Source organism: Pipra filicauda, unplaced genomic scaffold, assembly GCF_003945595.2.
Source record: "Pipra filicauda isolate LSUMZ 115617 unplaced genomic scaffold, ASM394559v2 scaffold13_size5146498_pilon, whole genome shotgun sequence".
Classification (NCBI taxonomy): Eukaryota; Metazoa; Chordata; class Aves; order Passeriformes; family Pipridae; genus Pipra; species Pipra filicauda.
Window position 1 is genome coordinate 3,431,670 of NW_024103874.1, and position 15,313 is coordinate 3,446,982.

Here is a 15,313-nt window from a genome sequence, read left to right on the forward strand (position 1 = left end):
ACTGTTCTTGTGTTTGGGGGCATGGGATTTTGGGTTTGTGGGGTTTTTTTGAGAAAAAGAACTGAAAATTGTAAAATTCAGAGAACAATATTCCCACTGGATCTTACCTCAAATGAAGAGAATGTGATTTGCAGTCTTTGTGATTTATGAAAGTTTAAACATTTTCTGGTGGGAGTGCAGGTCACCATATGGTAACAAGAGCTTTGCTAGTTATCTTTTCTGCAGACTTTCCACAAGTAATTGCTGAAATCCTAGAAGGCCATAGAGTATTTAAGTATTGGGACTGCATATCCTCTGAAGAGCCTTTCCAAATCTACATTTCATTGATTCATCGTTCTGTAGGGCAGAAATTTTTCTAGTAACAAGGCAGTCTCTCTAAGTCCAAACCAGGGTCTCAGCATTTCCATTTTTATGCCACAGCATTGTAACATTTCCAGTGCCAAAGTATACCATGGGCAGAATCCATAATTGAAAAAAAAATCACAAAGGAGGACTCAAAGGCATCCCAAATAATGAAAATTTACTGCCTGAAATGTGTTCCAGTTTGCAGGCAGTGTGGGGAGATGTGTATTTGGGATTTATGTTCAAAACCCAGCCCTTACAAAACGTGTCATGAAGCGCTAAGAATCTGAACTAATGCACCTTTGCAGCCATGGGTCTGACTCTCCCTCTGGTTGGGGTTTGGTTGGATTGCAGAATACGTCTGCAGAGCCACAGATTGCAGGTTATTGTAGCCTCGCTTGTGCTCAGTGCCAGACTATAAAGCTGGACTCATGACATGGACTGTAAAGGGATCCTCTCCCTTTTTTTGTGTGTTCTGGTAGGTTGTATTTATTAGAAATTTGCAGAAACTTCTTTACTCCAGTGTTCTGCTAAATCTCCCTGCAGCTGGTGTAATGAAGATGATACATTCTGGGAGGCATCTTGATTTGAGAGTGACAGCTCCATATATTTGTGAAAATGAAGTGGCAGCAGAGCTGCCAGCAAAGCATATTGTGCTTTGTTCCGTGTGGCCGTTTGCACGCAGGAAGCACCGCTGTCGGGACAAGTCCTAAGAAGTGAGGAAGAGGCTTAACTGGTTTTGCATTCTTGTTTCCAAAACAGCCAAAAGGCAGGAAGACACTGCCTGGAGACCTGGTGCAGCAGCAGAGTGACACTCTGCTCCCGTGGCGGCAGCATCAGAGCGCCAACGGCCTGCGGAGGCAGAAGAGGGACTGGGTCATCCCGCCCATCAACGTGCCAGAAAACTCCAGAGGACCCTTTCCACAGCAGCTGGTTCGGGTGAGTTAAAATAAGAAACAGAAAGAGTAATAATAATGGTCATCTTGTAGTGGGTCTGGTGAAGCAGTAGGAGTGGTCCAGGTTTCTGGAGTGGGACGTCTGGCTCGAAGCACGGGCTCTCTGCTCTTCCTCCCTCGTGCAAGAACAGTTGCCTTTTACATGCTGCTGAAACCCATCTTTTCTGAAGAACCTTGCCCCAGTTTCCCTCCCCAGCTGACGGCAGCCTAATCACCTCCTTCCAGCCAGTCCCTCAAGAGACTGGCATTGCTGCCAAGGTGGCCCTTTGCCCACTCTCTCATCCAGAAAACGGCTGCAGGTGTCAGGCTGGGTTGGTGGCACCCAGCGACGAGGGGTGCTGTGTCCTTCCCTTCCGATGCCGGGTGCAGATGTGTGGTGGCCTGGAGGAGGTTGGCTGCCTGCCCCCACTGCAGATGGATCCTGCATCCTCCCTGTGTTTCTGGTTTCTTTCTTCACAAGGATAATCTCTGAGATCAGGTTTACCCATGTGGGTTTTCTGTGATGATTATGGGATGACAGGAAAAGAAAAAGAAGGGAAAAGGAGTGTTTTACAGAGACATTTGGTTGATATGTTATTGCTGTTGGTAAGTGTTAGCAAAATACAAATACATGTTGCTATTCCTCTTGTGGGTGCTGGTTTCAGTTTTTGGAGCAGTGGAGTGATTAGCTGTTAAAAAAAAAAAAATTCCTTGGCAGACTCTTTCAGTTCTTCCCTTGGAAGAAAATGACGACAATTATAAAATTTCTGAAGTTATTTTGAGCAGCAGTGGTGTGTCCTTGGCATCCCTTCTCAGGAAGTTCATCTAGTCATCTTGAAACAGGGCCTGGATTCCCGAGTTGCATCATTACAGCCCATGTCTTGGAGGGAGGAAGGTACTTGCTGAGTCCTTTGGAAGTTCAGGTGAACTTTGCAGTGACTCATGCAATGACTGAAGGTGCATGTTCCCAGTTCACCAAGTATTGGATAAACTCGGCTTGTTGGTGTCATTTCTTTGTACAAAAAGGAATCAAAAGTAGCAGGTGATAAATGTTTTTATGTCTGTCCTAGAAAAACAGGGAGGGAAGCCAAGGAGTCTTTGTGTGGTCAGCAGTGTTGGGTATGGAGTGACCCATTAATGTGTTGTCTTACTAAGCAGAAGAAATATCTGAAAAGGAAAATAAACTGATATGTCAAAAATATCTTCCTAAATCACATTAAAAATTTAGATTAAATCCTGAATTCCTGTGAAAAATAAGGGGAGTACTTGAAAAATGAACTTGGGCCCTGTCCCATTCCCTGCTGATTTCTCTTGAGCTTTGACTAGACAGAGAGAGGACAACTTGGCACTGGCTTACCATGGCAAATTTGTTGATTTATAAGGACTGAAATCTCTGTGGCACTTTTCCCCCTACAGTCTGGAGATGAAACAGAAGGACTCGAGTATGCAAAATTCCAGTATTAATAAAAATGGCAAATAATAAATTTTATATAGCTACAGAAGAATTTATATTCATGACTTAAACTACGAGTAACCTTGGAAAGATAACCTGGCTGATGGAAACACAGAGCTCCCAGATTTTCAGCAATATATTCCATTGCAGTTTTTGAAAACAGAAGCTGGAGGAAACACTGAAAATGAAGTAAAAGTGGGGTGGAGAAAAAAAAAAAAAAAGAGTTGGCTTGCAAAGGGCTGCTTTCCTTTTCACCTGACATACAGAAAGCATCGTAATGACAGGGAAGATCATACAAAGAGTGCAACTTGATTAAGCGTGAGACCCCTGATGTTTTAGGCTCGGGTTGAGTTTCTGCTCATCTGCAGCATCTGGCCCGTTTGCCAGCGCCTGAACATGAAGCTTGGGTGATTCCTAGCAGGAGTTACAGCTTCCCCTGTGTCTTTAATTATCCAGAATAGGACAAATCAACGTCTTCAAAGACCAGCACTATCTGATTATTTCCATCCACATAATCTTCAGATTGCCCTGGAGCATTCTGCTGTCTCGTAGATCTAGGTAACAGTTTTGATCTGATTTCCTATGCTTTTGCTCACTGGGCGCTGAATATTTTTGTGTCCATCTGCTCACAAACTGGAACCAGAAGTGCACATGTGAAGTTGCAGCTCAGATCCCATTTGTACAGAAGCAGGTCTGTCACAGTTTTATCTGCTGCTTTATATAAAACACTCAAACCTGGAACCAGCAGGTTCTTGGACACTGACCTTTTTTTTGGTCCAGAAAGCCCTGCCTGAGCTTACATTTTTTTAGGTATAACTAATGGAAACCAGTCCCTCTATAGTGCTATCTTTGGTTCTGGCTTCCTCCAAGGAGAGGAAGGGATGGCATGAAAAATCTGAACACTAAAAAATAAAAAAACCCTACCAGAAGTACATTGTCATAGTACCACTTGCTGTTTGCGTTTTTATAGGTCAGACTAATTTGAAATGCATAGGCAAATCTTTCAGGTTCCCTCCTACTCCTGCTTCCTATTGTGAAGGTAAAAATTCCATTTTATGGAAGTTGATTAGTTACTTGTCAGTATTTTTAGCAAGGCTGTGCCTGAATGAAGTTTAAATCATAGCAAAGGTGAATGCAGCTTGATGGGAGCCACATACCTCGAAAGGCAGCCCTATCTGGTTCAGCTGGGATCAACTATAATTCTCTGCTCATTAAACCATTTCATTCTGATAAAATACGTTAAATGAAAAGTTTTTAGGGAAAAAAAAAAGAAAAAAGGAACATTATCCCTGCCAAAAAAAAAAAACCCTGTTAATTACAGGGTTTTTTCTTTCAAAGGAACATCCGTGTCTGTTCATATACATCAACCACACTAACTAGGAAGTGTATGTCAGAAAAATGATAGCTAAAAAAATAATAATAGGAATTTCTAATTAGTTTTGGCTGCTGAAAAGATTTAGTTACTCTTCGAAGAGTTTAAATAAACATCTGATATTTATAAGCTAAAAATATTTTCTATTAGTAAAAAAAATGTTTTGCAAATTTTGCTTTTGTCTTTTAGCTGAGAAAACAGTTATCAAATTTTATTGATATATGCTTATTTATTTTGCAAACATTCATGAAGGTCTTCTGTTTAATCTCCTTGTGCTTCACTTCCACCTTTGTATTAGGAATAATATTGTACATGCTGTGAAATATTTCTCTGTAGTGAGGATAATTTCATTACTAATTGTCAGGTACTCTCATTATTATAACTATGAGGTCCATGAAAATGCCTATTAAAAATACAAAAACAATGTGAAATCCCCCTCCTTCTCCAAGCAAATGACTCATGCAGGCACACTGATCAACTAAGATAATATATTAAATAGTTGCCCCCTTGCTGAGCACCGTCTATTTTCTCACTGACTCATCCTTTTTAGCTACATGCATAGCTAATTTTTAATTATCTATTATCTAATTATCTATTAGCTTGTCTTGTATTTCATCGTCTTTTGAACTTCAAAAAGAATCTCAGTTTTGCATCCATGTGCAAGTCTCTAACCGCTTCTAGTGGGAATCTTGAATCAGTTTTCAAGGCAAGTCTTGGTCCATCTTGATGGGCTGCATGAAAATAATTTGTTTTTAAAAAAGCAGTCTTGTGCAGGACTGGTCTGTGGTCATGCCATGCTTTAGGTAATGGGCTCTTCTATCAACCACTGCAACCATATTCACCTTCATGGGGGCTCCAAACTTCCAGTTCATCTCCAGGATCTTTATAGAGCTCTTAGGAGCCTCCTGTCCTGAACTTCGTAGATGCTCATTTTTCCACCTTGCCTTCATTTAACTTGGAACTGAAAAATGTGGTATTTCCCCATTAGATCTCTTATGTTAAACAACTTGTTCATTCTCATTACACCAGCATGAAAATCCACTGAGGATGACTGAGACAGGATCTTGGTGCTCTTACAAACCCCCTTGATTGCATGTTACAGGCACAGCGTGCGCCCTCACATCCGAGCGCTGGTGATCTCAGCCACAAGAATACTAGAAATAATCTAAGTGAGTAACAGGAAATAAGAGGGAAGGATGCATTTTATGTAAATTTAATCAGAAAGTCCTGAAGTAGTTTTTGGAAAGTTAGCAGAGTATAATATACCTGAAGACTCTCGCGTTGCTTCTTAGCGAAGGTGTCATCGGTAGGTCGGCTTTAGTGCAGCACGTTAGGAACCTGCTGCATGTTTTAAAGAAATTTCAAATGTACATGTCAAAAAATTAGCAAGGTGTCTTATTTCCCTTTCTCCATTCATTCTGTGTGTCATGAGCCAACTCCTGGTTTGGTCACATGCACACACACACACAGAGGAGAGATCAATACCAGAGCCAAGACTGTGGCAACATGTGCAGAGAGCTCCTCTTCACACACTAGAAAACCACCCCATGGGTGGGTTTAGCACATGTTAAGCTGTACTGTGACATTGAATACACTCTAGAGCTCCACAGCCCATCCTGGAGCAGGAAACCAGTGTAGTGAGACAGTTCTCCAAAAGCCTAAAATCCTGGCGTTGGAGATACATAAGACATACTGAGCTGTGAAATCCCTGCCGGCTTGGACCATCAGCCCTCGATATTGCCATCTCCTTTGCTCATCAGGACTGGTTCAGCATGTGCTTTTGCACTTGTTTTAAATAGTTTTATTGTAGGAAATCCCTCATGCCTCCTCTATCACAGCGTTGCTCACTGCTGTGAAATTGGCAGTGCAGAATCCATTAGCTCCCAGCTGCAAGACAGATGGCATCTGTCTGTGGTGAGAGAAGGTTTGTTGAGAAAAGGCCTTGCAAATGCTTCCCAAAGGACATCAGACCTTACTTTTCCTGAGAGAGATGCAGACAGCCTTGATTACAAATAGGCCTAGATCTTCCTTGTTCTCCACAGGAACAGGTGTTTCTTTTGCCTTACCAAATACACTGCAGAGTTGAAAAAAATGGCTAGTTGTGGCTCTCAGTGCAGCTCACCTTTGGTACCCGTGTGAATATCACCAGCTGAAATTCAGAGATGAGGAGATTTGGTCTTTGTTGTGACACTTAGACTGAGATAAGAAGGAGTGAGCCCAGAGGGTGGAGAGGAAATGGGACATCGTGCAGGTCGTGTTGCTCTGTGGAGGCACAGCCTTTCTCTGAAAGCTATTTCAAGGATGTAGATTGTGACAGCTCTTGCTCTTGACTATGATTTCACACCACAAAAGAACCTGACACCAAAGAGAGAAAGATTAGCAGGAAAATGGTTCATTAAATGTTTGTGTTGCCACAGTCTCGGCTCTGGAATTGAACTCACGTGTGTGTGTGACCAAACCAGGACTGGGCACATGACTCATGGAATGAATGGAGAAAGGGAAACGTGGCACATTGTTACTTTCTCGACATGTCCATTTGAAATTTCTTTAAAACATATAGTTTAAAGCAAGTTCCTAAACATATCCCATGCTATATGTACTCCTCAAAGGACATCCCCTTTTTTAAGTTCTCCCTGGCGTATCACCGTGTCATTCTTAGTCTCCAGCATTCAGAGAAAGGGAAGGACAGATCCTGATGTAAATTCACGAGTCTCTGCCAAAGCTGATGGGGCTACCCCAGTGTGAGCCATTTGGGAATCTGGGTCAGAGGAAGCAGGTGCCCAGTGTTTTATGGGCTTTCCGTGCGCGCGCACGTACGGCATTATGGATTGAAAAGTGCAGCTACAGCATAAATGCTCCATTTAAAATTCTCTTACAACAGCATTCAAGCCTATACTGTAATTATACATATTGTATTTCCTTGTATTCAGACCCATAGGGAATTTATATTGTCCTTGCTAAAGCCAGAGGGACTGAAGGAAAGCAGTCATTTAATGATTCAGCTGTCTTGGGCTCTATGATTTAATCAATCATATGAAAGAAATTTTTAGATTCTTTGTGTTTAGAGTTCTCTTGTCTGAGCAGAAAATGTTCCCTTTTTGAATTGCTTTAATAGCTGTATTTATGCAGCTGAAAGTTCCTTAAGAAATGAAAGTAAAATCAAATTGCTGAGAATGCCTAGATAATTTATCGGAGAATATTCAATTAGAATATATTAATATTTTAGATTTCCATCATTAATTTAATATTCAGAGATTTAATTTAGTCGTTGAATTGCTGTAGTGCCATGCGTGGGTAGGTTGTTAGGCTGAGTGCTTAAAACACCTGCCACAAATGGGTGAATCTCACTTTGATTCCCAAGAGCAAAAACGCCTTTCCACTGACATAAGTCTTGCAGCAAAAACTCAGACACTAAATCTTGCCTGTGCTCTGCATTTTTCAATAATTGCAGAAAGGAATAATACAATCTTCTAGCAGAAATAAATGCAAGAGCCTTATTTATTTATGCATTCAAATCCAGACTGAGGGGGAATTTGGTGCTCTGTGGTTCTGAGTTTGTCAATGTATTACTGAAGAATTTCATTTTGCCAGCCTGGCCTTGTCACTTACTCAAGGAGAACCGTCGTAAGTGCAGGTGGGATTTAAAGGTGATTGACACTTTGTAGACAGCTATCAAGGACTCCTGTTGCCCAGTTCAGCTAAAAAAACTGCCCTTGAGTTTTTGCCATTTTCTAGGATGCTTTGGGAATAGCAACGTGAGCAGAAAAATGCCCCACTAAATCATAAAAAAAACACTAAATCATGAAATGCCATGTGATTTGGAAGTGATAAATCTCCATCAAATATAGCATCCCAGTTGCATGAAAGGAAATGGAACAATTTTTAATTTCTCACACAACATAAAAACTGAGATTCTCAGAAGCCACTGGCAGCAGTGAGACTGCTCCCACTCTCATTGGGAAGTATCAGAATGACATTTCAGAAGTCTCAAAAATCATTGATAAAAATATTTCTGATTTTCTTCAAGTTTAAGCAGAATGGGGTACAGCAAGTCACACTGAGAGGAGACTGGGATAACAGACCTGTGGTCTGACCTTGTGGTTGATGTTTCAAAGTGTTTTGCAGTCATTCAGCCTCCCCATGAGGCAGTGGGGTGGGATATACTACCAGGTATTTGTGACCCTACTACCAATGACTGCTGGTTAAATAAAAATTGTGAGTTAGAGACATGGAATCATAGAATTGTTTAGGTTAGAAAAGGCCTTTAAGATCATCGAGTCCAACCATGATCCATACAGCCTTTGCATAGGTGTTTTTCTGTTCAGGATCTGACTTTTTCAACCTGTTTGCATAGCTGAGGATTGTCTTTCACAGATAAGAAACCGAGGCAGGGAAGCTGTGAGTGGCTTTGTTTGAGACCCCAGAGCTGTTGCCATGACCATGAGCAGCACTCTCTGGTTATCAGCATCTGGGCCTGGCCTTGGGTTATTTGAAGAATCTCATAAAGGACTCAGGTTTTAAAATAGTATTCAGAAATCTTTTGTTGATGGTTATAGTCACTCACATTATTCCATCTCTGAGTTCAGCTGCTACATCTGTGCATCAGGTCTGCTAAAGTACAGGCTTGTTTCTCATAGTGATGCAAAGGTGCTTCTCTGCCACAGCCAGGGACTGAGCAGCAGCTCCCACTCTCTGCTACATCTCCATCAATTCCTCCACCACCACCCTCATCCTGCCCACACCTTTTAGCTCCTGCTCGAAGGAAATGCAGGAAGTACAGAAGGATAAGTACCCCTCACCTCGAACTGTCACACCAGGCACACTGCAAAAGAGTTCATCAGTCACTCCAAAGAGTATTTAGCTATAATACCCCATTGCACATATTGCAACATATCATTACCTCCCATCCTCTCCAGAAAGTGAGATAACTGTAATAGCCACTCATATGGCTGTCATTATGTGTACAGGCAAAGGCAGGAAGGCATAGTCAGAGCTAATGTACGCAGCTCGTAAAGCTATTGAAAACCTGTAAAGACACAGTGTACACAAAAACAGAGGGTTAATTTGCTTGGAAAAGAGATTTGGTTTCTCTCATGCCATTCCCAAAGTAAAACAGTAATAATGAAAAAAGCCAAGACAGGAACAGACAAAGAACTTGCAATCTGCCTCTTTGCTGCAGGAGTTCATTCTTTAACACTCATCACCCACATTAAGTGACTGTGGGACTTGGCTTCCTTGATTTGTTGAAATGGAGTCCCAAAGACAGAGTGGTGCTGTGTGGGTGTGAGTTTGGATTTGCAGAATAATGGTGCAGATATAACCTTGACAGCTAGGCTGTTGCTGATATTCACTGTATCAGGCTGGAATGAGATAGGAATTAAAAAACCCACATCTATGCCTTTTACTTCCCTACTGTTGCATATGTTCTTGCTAATCTGCACTGCTGAAGAATTAAATTCAGCACTCTGGAATTTTGGATGTCAGCTTTTAAAATTTTAGGGAATTTACTCTTGGGCTGATTTTAAGCTCTCACTGCTGTGGTTAATTGTTTTATTTATAACAGCTGAGATTTTCAGTGATAAAGGTGTCGCCATCCAAACCCTTTCCCAGCTGTCTCTAATGCAGGCTGATGAGAGGAGTAAGCCATGGTTAGATGATGGGGTAGCAAAGAGTGGATGCACAGTAGTGTAGCCCCATTAAAGGCCCCGTTTCTTTGCAGTTTCTTCTTTCCCATAGTTCTTACCGTATTTTTTAATAATTACCATATATTTAATAACATTCATTTTTGTTGCTAATTTCCTTAATTTAAAGGACATTTCCCTCCTATCCGAACAGTTAGACAACTTAAAAACAAACAAACAAAACCTTGGATTATGTTAAGGGAAACATTTTGCCCAAGGCAATTTGGATATCTGCAGATGGTGGTACTGAACATTTTGGCCCTTGTTCAGCAGCGATTTTAAGTATGTGCCTAAATTTGAGCCTTTAAGCAACTCCAGTGGCTCTTCAGAATTTATTTGGTGCACAAATAGTGCCTTACTGGATTAAGACCAATCACCCAGCATTGTGCAGTACTGACCTCTTTGGCCATGCTTATCATTTTCATTAGATTTCCAATTTTAATTACATTTCTCTGCATACACCGGTAGTGTACAGAGAGCATGGTTCCAGATGTACACACACACCAGCCTTTGCATATGTCCTTTTTGTTCTAATATACACCAGAACCTGCCCGAAAAGCCACCCAGTAGACCTTGGTTTCGTGTTTCTGGCACTAGGGAGAGAGAGCTGTATTTCTTTTCCCTCCATGAACCAACAGAAACTCGTGCATCCCCTAAGAGCCCCTGCAGCTGCTGAGTGGGTGAGCTCACTCATTAGGAGGGACAGAGAGTTGGCCACAGGTGTGGGAGGTTTTGTCTTCCTCTCCATGGAGAAATGAGGTGTGTTTGACTGCAGCTGACCCTGACTACGAGTACACTGTGGGAAAAGCTTCTAGGAAGAGAAGGGGCTGTTAAAGCTTCACGAAGGATGAGGGAGACATGCTGGTGAAGGACTTCAAGGTGAGTGGCTTTTGAGTCGTGGTGCTGGGTTCAGCTAGAAGTGGCTGGAGGGGAAAGCAAAGGACTTGGCCAAAGCTCAGGTGCACTGTGTAGAATAGAGCAAGCCAGCAAAAGAATGAAGAGAGGGTTTGGTGTGGCTTGTGGTGTTGTTTCGTGGTGCTGGAGGGCTGCTGAGCTGCACCCAGCCTGGCACAGCTCCTATGGGGTTGTGCCTCATCATTTGTGCCTCATCATTGCTCTGTTTCTGGACATTGAAGGGCAAAGCTGGGACTTGGCAGCTGGGGCATGATGGCTCAGCATGGGCTGTTATTCCAGTAAGATGATGTTTCAGAAAACTTTCACATAACGTGTGTGAGGTGTCTCTGCCTCAGGTCTGTGCACGGTTTTTGGGGTGTGTGTATGCAGCTGAAAAACAAGTCATGCCACACGTTCATCCTTGTCGTAACAAACCACCCGGGCATGCCCTCCCCTTGCAAAGCTTTGCTTTAGTAGTTCCCCTTTAGTAATTAAGTTTTGGAAACCAAGACTAAGCCTCTAACGACTCAGATTATAAACCCCTAAAACCAAAAGTTTCTAGTGGAAATATTAACAGACCCTTAAATGCCATAGTGCTGGTGGGCATTGCCAGGACAGTTGCCTTCCTGACTGCTTCTTCCACTCGTGATCTCTGCTCATTTTAATCAAAACATCACGACCTGAGGAGGTTTTTGCATCTGTGCTTGAGTTTGTAGCCCTTTTGGGCTGTTTTGCAGTTGATTTATTTGTTTGATTTGTGCTTCAAGGCTTTGAGAGCTGTAACATTTATTGAGGCAAAGAAGCTAATTTTCTTGTAAAAAGGGGGGACAGTTTAAGGAAGAGTAAAGGCTGTGTGGGCTTGTTTCTGTCTAAAAATGAAAAGCATGATTGTGTTGTGAAAAGATTGGACATGGACCCCTTGGTTTGAACCTTTAGGGGTTGCAGTCCCTTGTCCTCCAACAGCCTCCTCTCTGCTAGTTAAACTCCTCTGGGGAAAAGGTAGAGCTGCAGTGCCCCCATTACTGTGGGACTACAAAAAATTCAGTGAAAATCGCCAATTTTCCTATTTCCAAGTCACTGAAAAAAGTGTGGCAGCTGAAAGGCAGAGTTTCTGACCACCCTGTGAGCTATTTGGAGTTATTTCTGAAGTAACATCACTGGAAGGGAGCGTATTAGTAGAGAGAGAAAAGGAAACTAAGATTAAGAATCTGCACTTAAAAGTGTTGCTAGTTAATCCACAGCCCTCGGAAGGGATTTGTGTGAGTTGGAAAACAAAAATAAATGTTTGGCCAGCTTACATTTTCAGTGGTGTGGTTTGCAGTGAAGTGATGACACAATTTACTTACCAGTAAATGGCATTCAACTGCCTCTAACAAAAAGAAATTACAGTAGAAGAATCAGACATCATCAGAGCATAAATCCTTTATGGAAGATTATAGCAGTTATTTATTATTTGAAAGCAAAGAATTGAGAAGCAAGGTGGCAGTTTTCTTTCAGTCATGGGAAATGCACCCTGTAATGTCTCCATGGAAAAAGGAAAATGCTGCACCAAAGCGTTCCCATTCAGCTCAATGGCAAAAACACCATTCGTTAGCATCTGTTTTTGCAGGGGAACTCCTGTTAAGAGAGGAATTTAAATATCGGAGGAAGCATTTCCAACAACTGTCTGGGTTTACCGAATATTTTTCAGACAGTGTTAAGTTTATGGCACAGATTTTTGTATGCTAAAGGAAAAGGCAATTCAGAATTTATGAAACAGCTGCTCTGTCTTTTGAGTACCTAAGGGACAGAATGACACAACATATATGGATTTCTGAAGTCGTTAAAAAACAACTTTCTCTAATTCCTTTTGGGCCATAACCCATGGTATCTACAAGTATTAAACCATTTTCTTTTAATTTTTTAATTGGACATGAATACAAAATTTAACATTCAGGTATAACATGCTATTAGAAAATCAGCTCTTTTTCTACTCCTGTATCCATTGAGTTGTTAAATGTCCCCCTCCCTTCCTCTTTTTTTTAACCTCTTGTTCTTAATGAGACTTCCTCCTTCTCCCCATGAATCTTTATGTAGGCAACCTTAGCTCTTGATTAATCAGTAATTAGGGAAGGAGTCCTACTGATTTCAAGTCTTTAGTATCATACTCTCCAGCTGAAATTCAAAACTAAAATCTGAGGGAAAGCTATAATGTCAATATTATGCTATGTCTAACCATATGATGACAAAAATCACATCAGAGTCAGACCAGGCATATCTATTTATATAGGCACAAATCTGTCCTGCTTGATATCAAGTGTAACATAATCATAATTCTCTTCCATAACTGCTTTCCTCACACATTCCCTGCTATTGCCTGCCTTTGTCACCATCAGCATTCAATATTTCGCCTGAAAGTTTACTACACCCTCTGTCATCTCATCTGACACATAGTGTTTCACTTCATGTTTGCTGAGCAGTTAGGGCCCAATTCAAAGTTTAATGAGCCCTCATTAACCTCCGTGAGCTTTGGATCAATCCCTTGTAGTCTAATACGGTAATAATGCCGGGGTATTATGGAGTTAAAAGCTGCCATACAGTGGTCTGAGGATAAAGTCACTGCAGGCAGGCGGCTTAATGGGGTATTAATTGGATAGAGGGTATTCATAAGTACTGAGCACTGAGTGTGGATATTGTTGAAAGAAGAGAATAAGTGCTGAATGGTGTGATCTTAAACTAAGGAAAACTCGAGGTTCCCTTTGCATTGTTCTTTGCTGTAACTGTGGATCAGGAATTGGAGGAGTTAATGCTGATTGGCACTGAGTTTTCTGGCCCAGGTTAATGGGTGCTGTCACTCACAAGTCATCTTCTCTCTCATAATCCAGCTCTGAAGTTCTGACTGCCTTGGCTCCATCCACTCCAGAATCCATCATTCTCCAAGAAACTAAGTATTAGCAAGAAGGTGGTGTCATTGGAAAGGATTCATCAAAGGGAGCTGCTAATTGCACACAACAGCTTTTTCATTTCCTTTTTTCTTCTCTGGGATAAGGTGCTTTCAACACAACATTTAAAGTAACCCAAATTATTGTTTCCTGAGCTCTTGGTGCTGGTCAGCCCACTGTCAGCTGGCTCTGTGTTCCTGTGAACTGCACAGAGTATCCCTTTGGAACTCTGAGGATAGAAGACCTACACCAAGTCATGTCAGAGCAGCCCAGATTTGTATTTTAGTCTGGTTTTGCAGTTTTCCCCTTTTTGTACCCAAAATACTGTTAATTCTTGGAGAAGCTCCATTTCTACCTCAGGTGGTGTGCAGACAATGATCAGGCACAGTGGAGAATTAGTCCTTGTTGATTTAGATTCCCTCTTGGTCCAATAGGATTTGGATACCTGGTGCCTTAGCAAATCTTGCCTCATGCCCAGAAGTCCTTAAAAAGTATATCTTCATAGCTCAGGACTATCCTCTGTTTGTTCTCTGCTGTGTCAGGATATACTACACGAGGCTGCTGCTCCCCCTTCTGAGCTGATACCACTTGTGCATTGTGAAGGTTTTGGGTAGTTTGACATCATCTTTTCATCCAGGAGGGAGGACAGATTCCTTTTATTTATTTATCCTAGATATTCTCTGTGCTTCTTGCCTTTTTTTAGAGAGCTGTTCCTTTCCTTCTGTGAAGCCACAGATGCAACACATCCTGTCTTCCTCAGTGCAGCCAAGTGCTTTTCCCTTTGGGCTTGTGACAAGCCACTTTTTCCTCCTTATAGCTAAGGAAAAAAGAACAGTCACATATGTAACCACTATAGAAATGTTTTTCCAGAAACTCCCAATCCATGCTAGCTCCAGAAGACATGTCCTCATTATCCTTTATTTTTAAGCAAAAGGCTGGATAATAGCTGTCTCTGCAATTCCTGTGCCAGCCTACAGTTCTTGCCTATCCTAATCCCATATGTGAATGAGTCTTGAATATATATGCTAGGAAAGGTTAGGAAATTCTGCTTGGTTTGGTGCTACCCTGTTTGTTGTTCAATTGATTAAGCAGCTGCTAAAATAAACTTTCCCTCAGAGGAGTTCCATAATGCCCTTCTCTGCCCTCCAGAGCAATACCTCAGCCTACATACCTCCCTCCCTCATGTCTTCACATTTCCAGTGCTGCCCTTACTCCTCTCCTGTTTCACAGTTTTGAGTCCTACCTTCACATTTTAATTTTTGCTGTAGTGTGTTCCTGGGAAGATCTCAGGTGGTACCTGTGCTGCTGCTCAGCTGTTTGGGATCAGGAGTCAGTCACAATCCCTGAAAACTCTGAGGTTGTCTGAAGTCTTGTCTGTCTCTCTAGTTCTTACACCTTCAGTTCCAATCCTACATCACTCCAAACCTTTCTTCTCAGGCATGAGAGTATAAAATATTAAAAAAAAAAAAAAACCAACCAAACAAAAAACCCCAAACAAACGAACCAAAAAAACCCTGAACACATAGACTTGCAGTGTCTCCAGAAATTGAGAATGTAAATACAGAGCAATCTGTGATGAAACCTGGAACATTCCCACTGTTATCTCTCCATGGATTTATGTACCAGTTAAATGTCACCACTCCAGTTTTCTTGAAAGGCTGCTGTGTTTTCTTGCAGGACAGCGTGGGTAGAAGTGTGGACATTCCACAACCAAG

At 41.7% G+C, this 15,313-nt stretch overlaps 1 protein-coding gene across 1 annotated transcript in view; it reads left to right on the forward strand.

Annotated features, from left to right (window-relative positions):
• Positions 1 to 15,313, forward strand: part of CDH4 (cadherin 4) — a 425,706-nt gene that overhangs the window by 269,705 nt on the left and 140,688 nt on the right. The window contains exon 4 of the mRNA XM_027710649.2: positions 1,105 to 1,281. Coding sequence (XP_027566450.2) covers positions 1,105 to 1,281 — 177 coding nt within the window. The remainder of the gene's footprint in view (positions 1 to 1,104; positions 1,282 to 15,313) is intronic.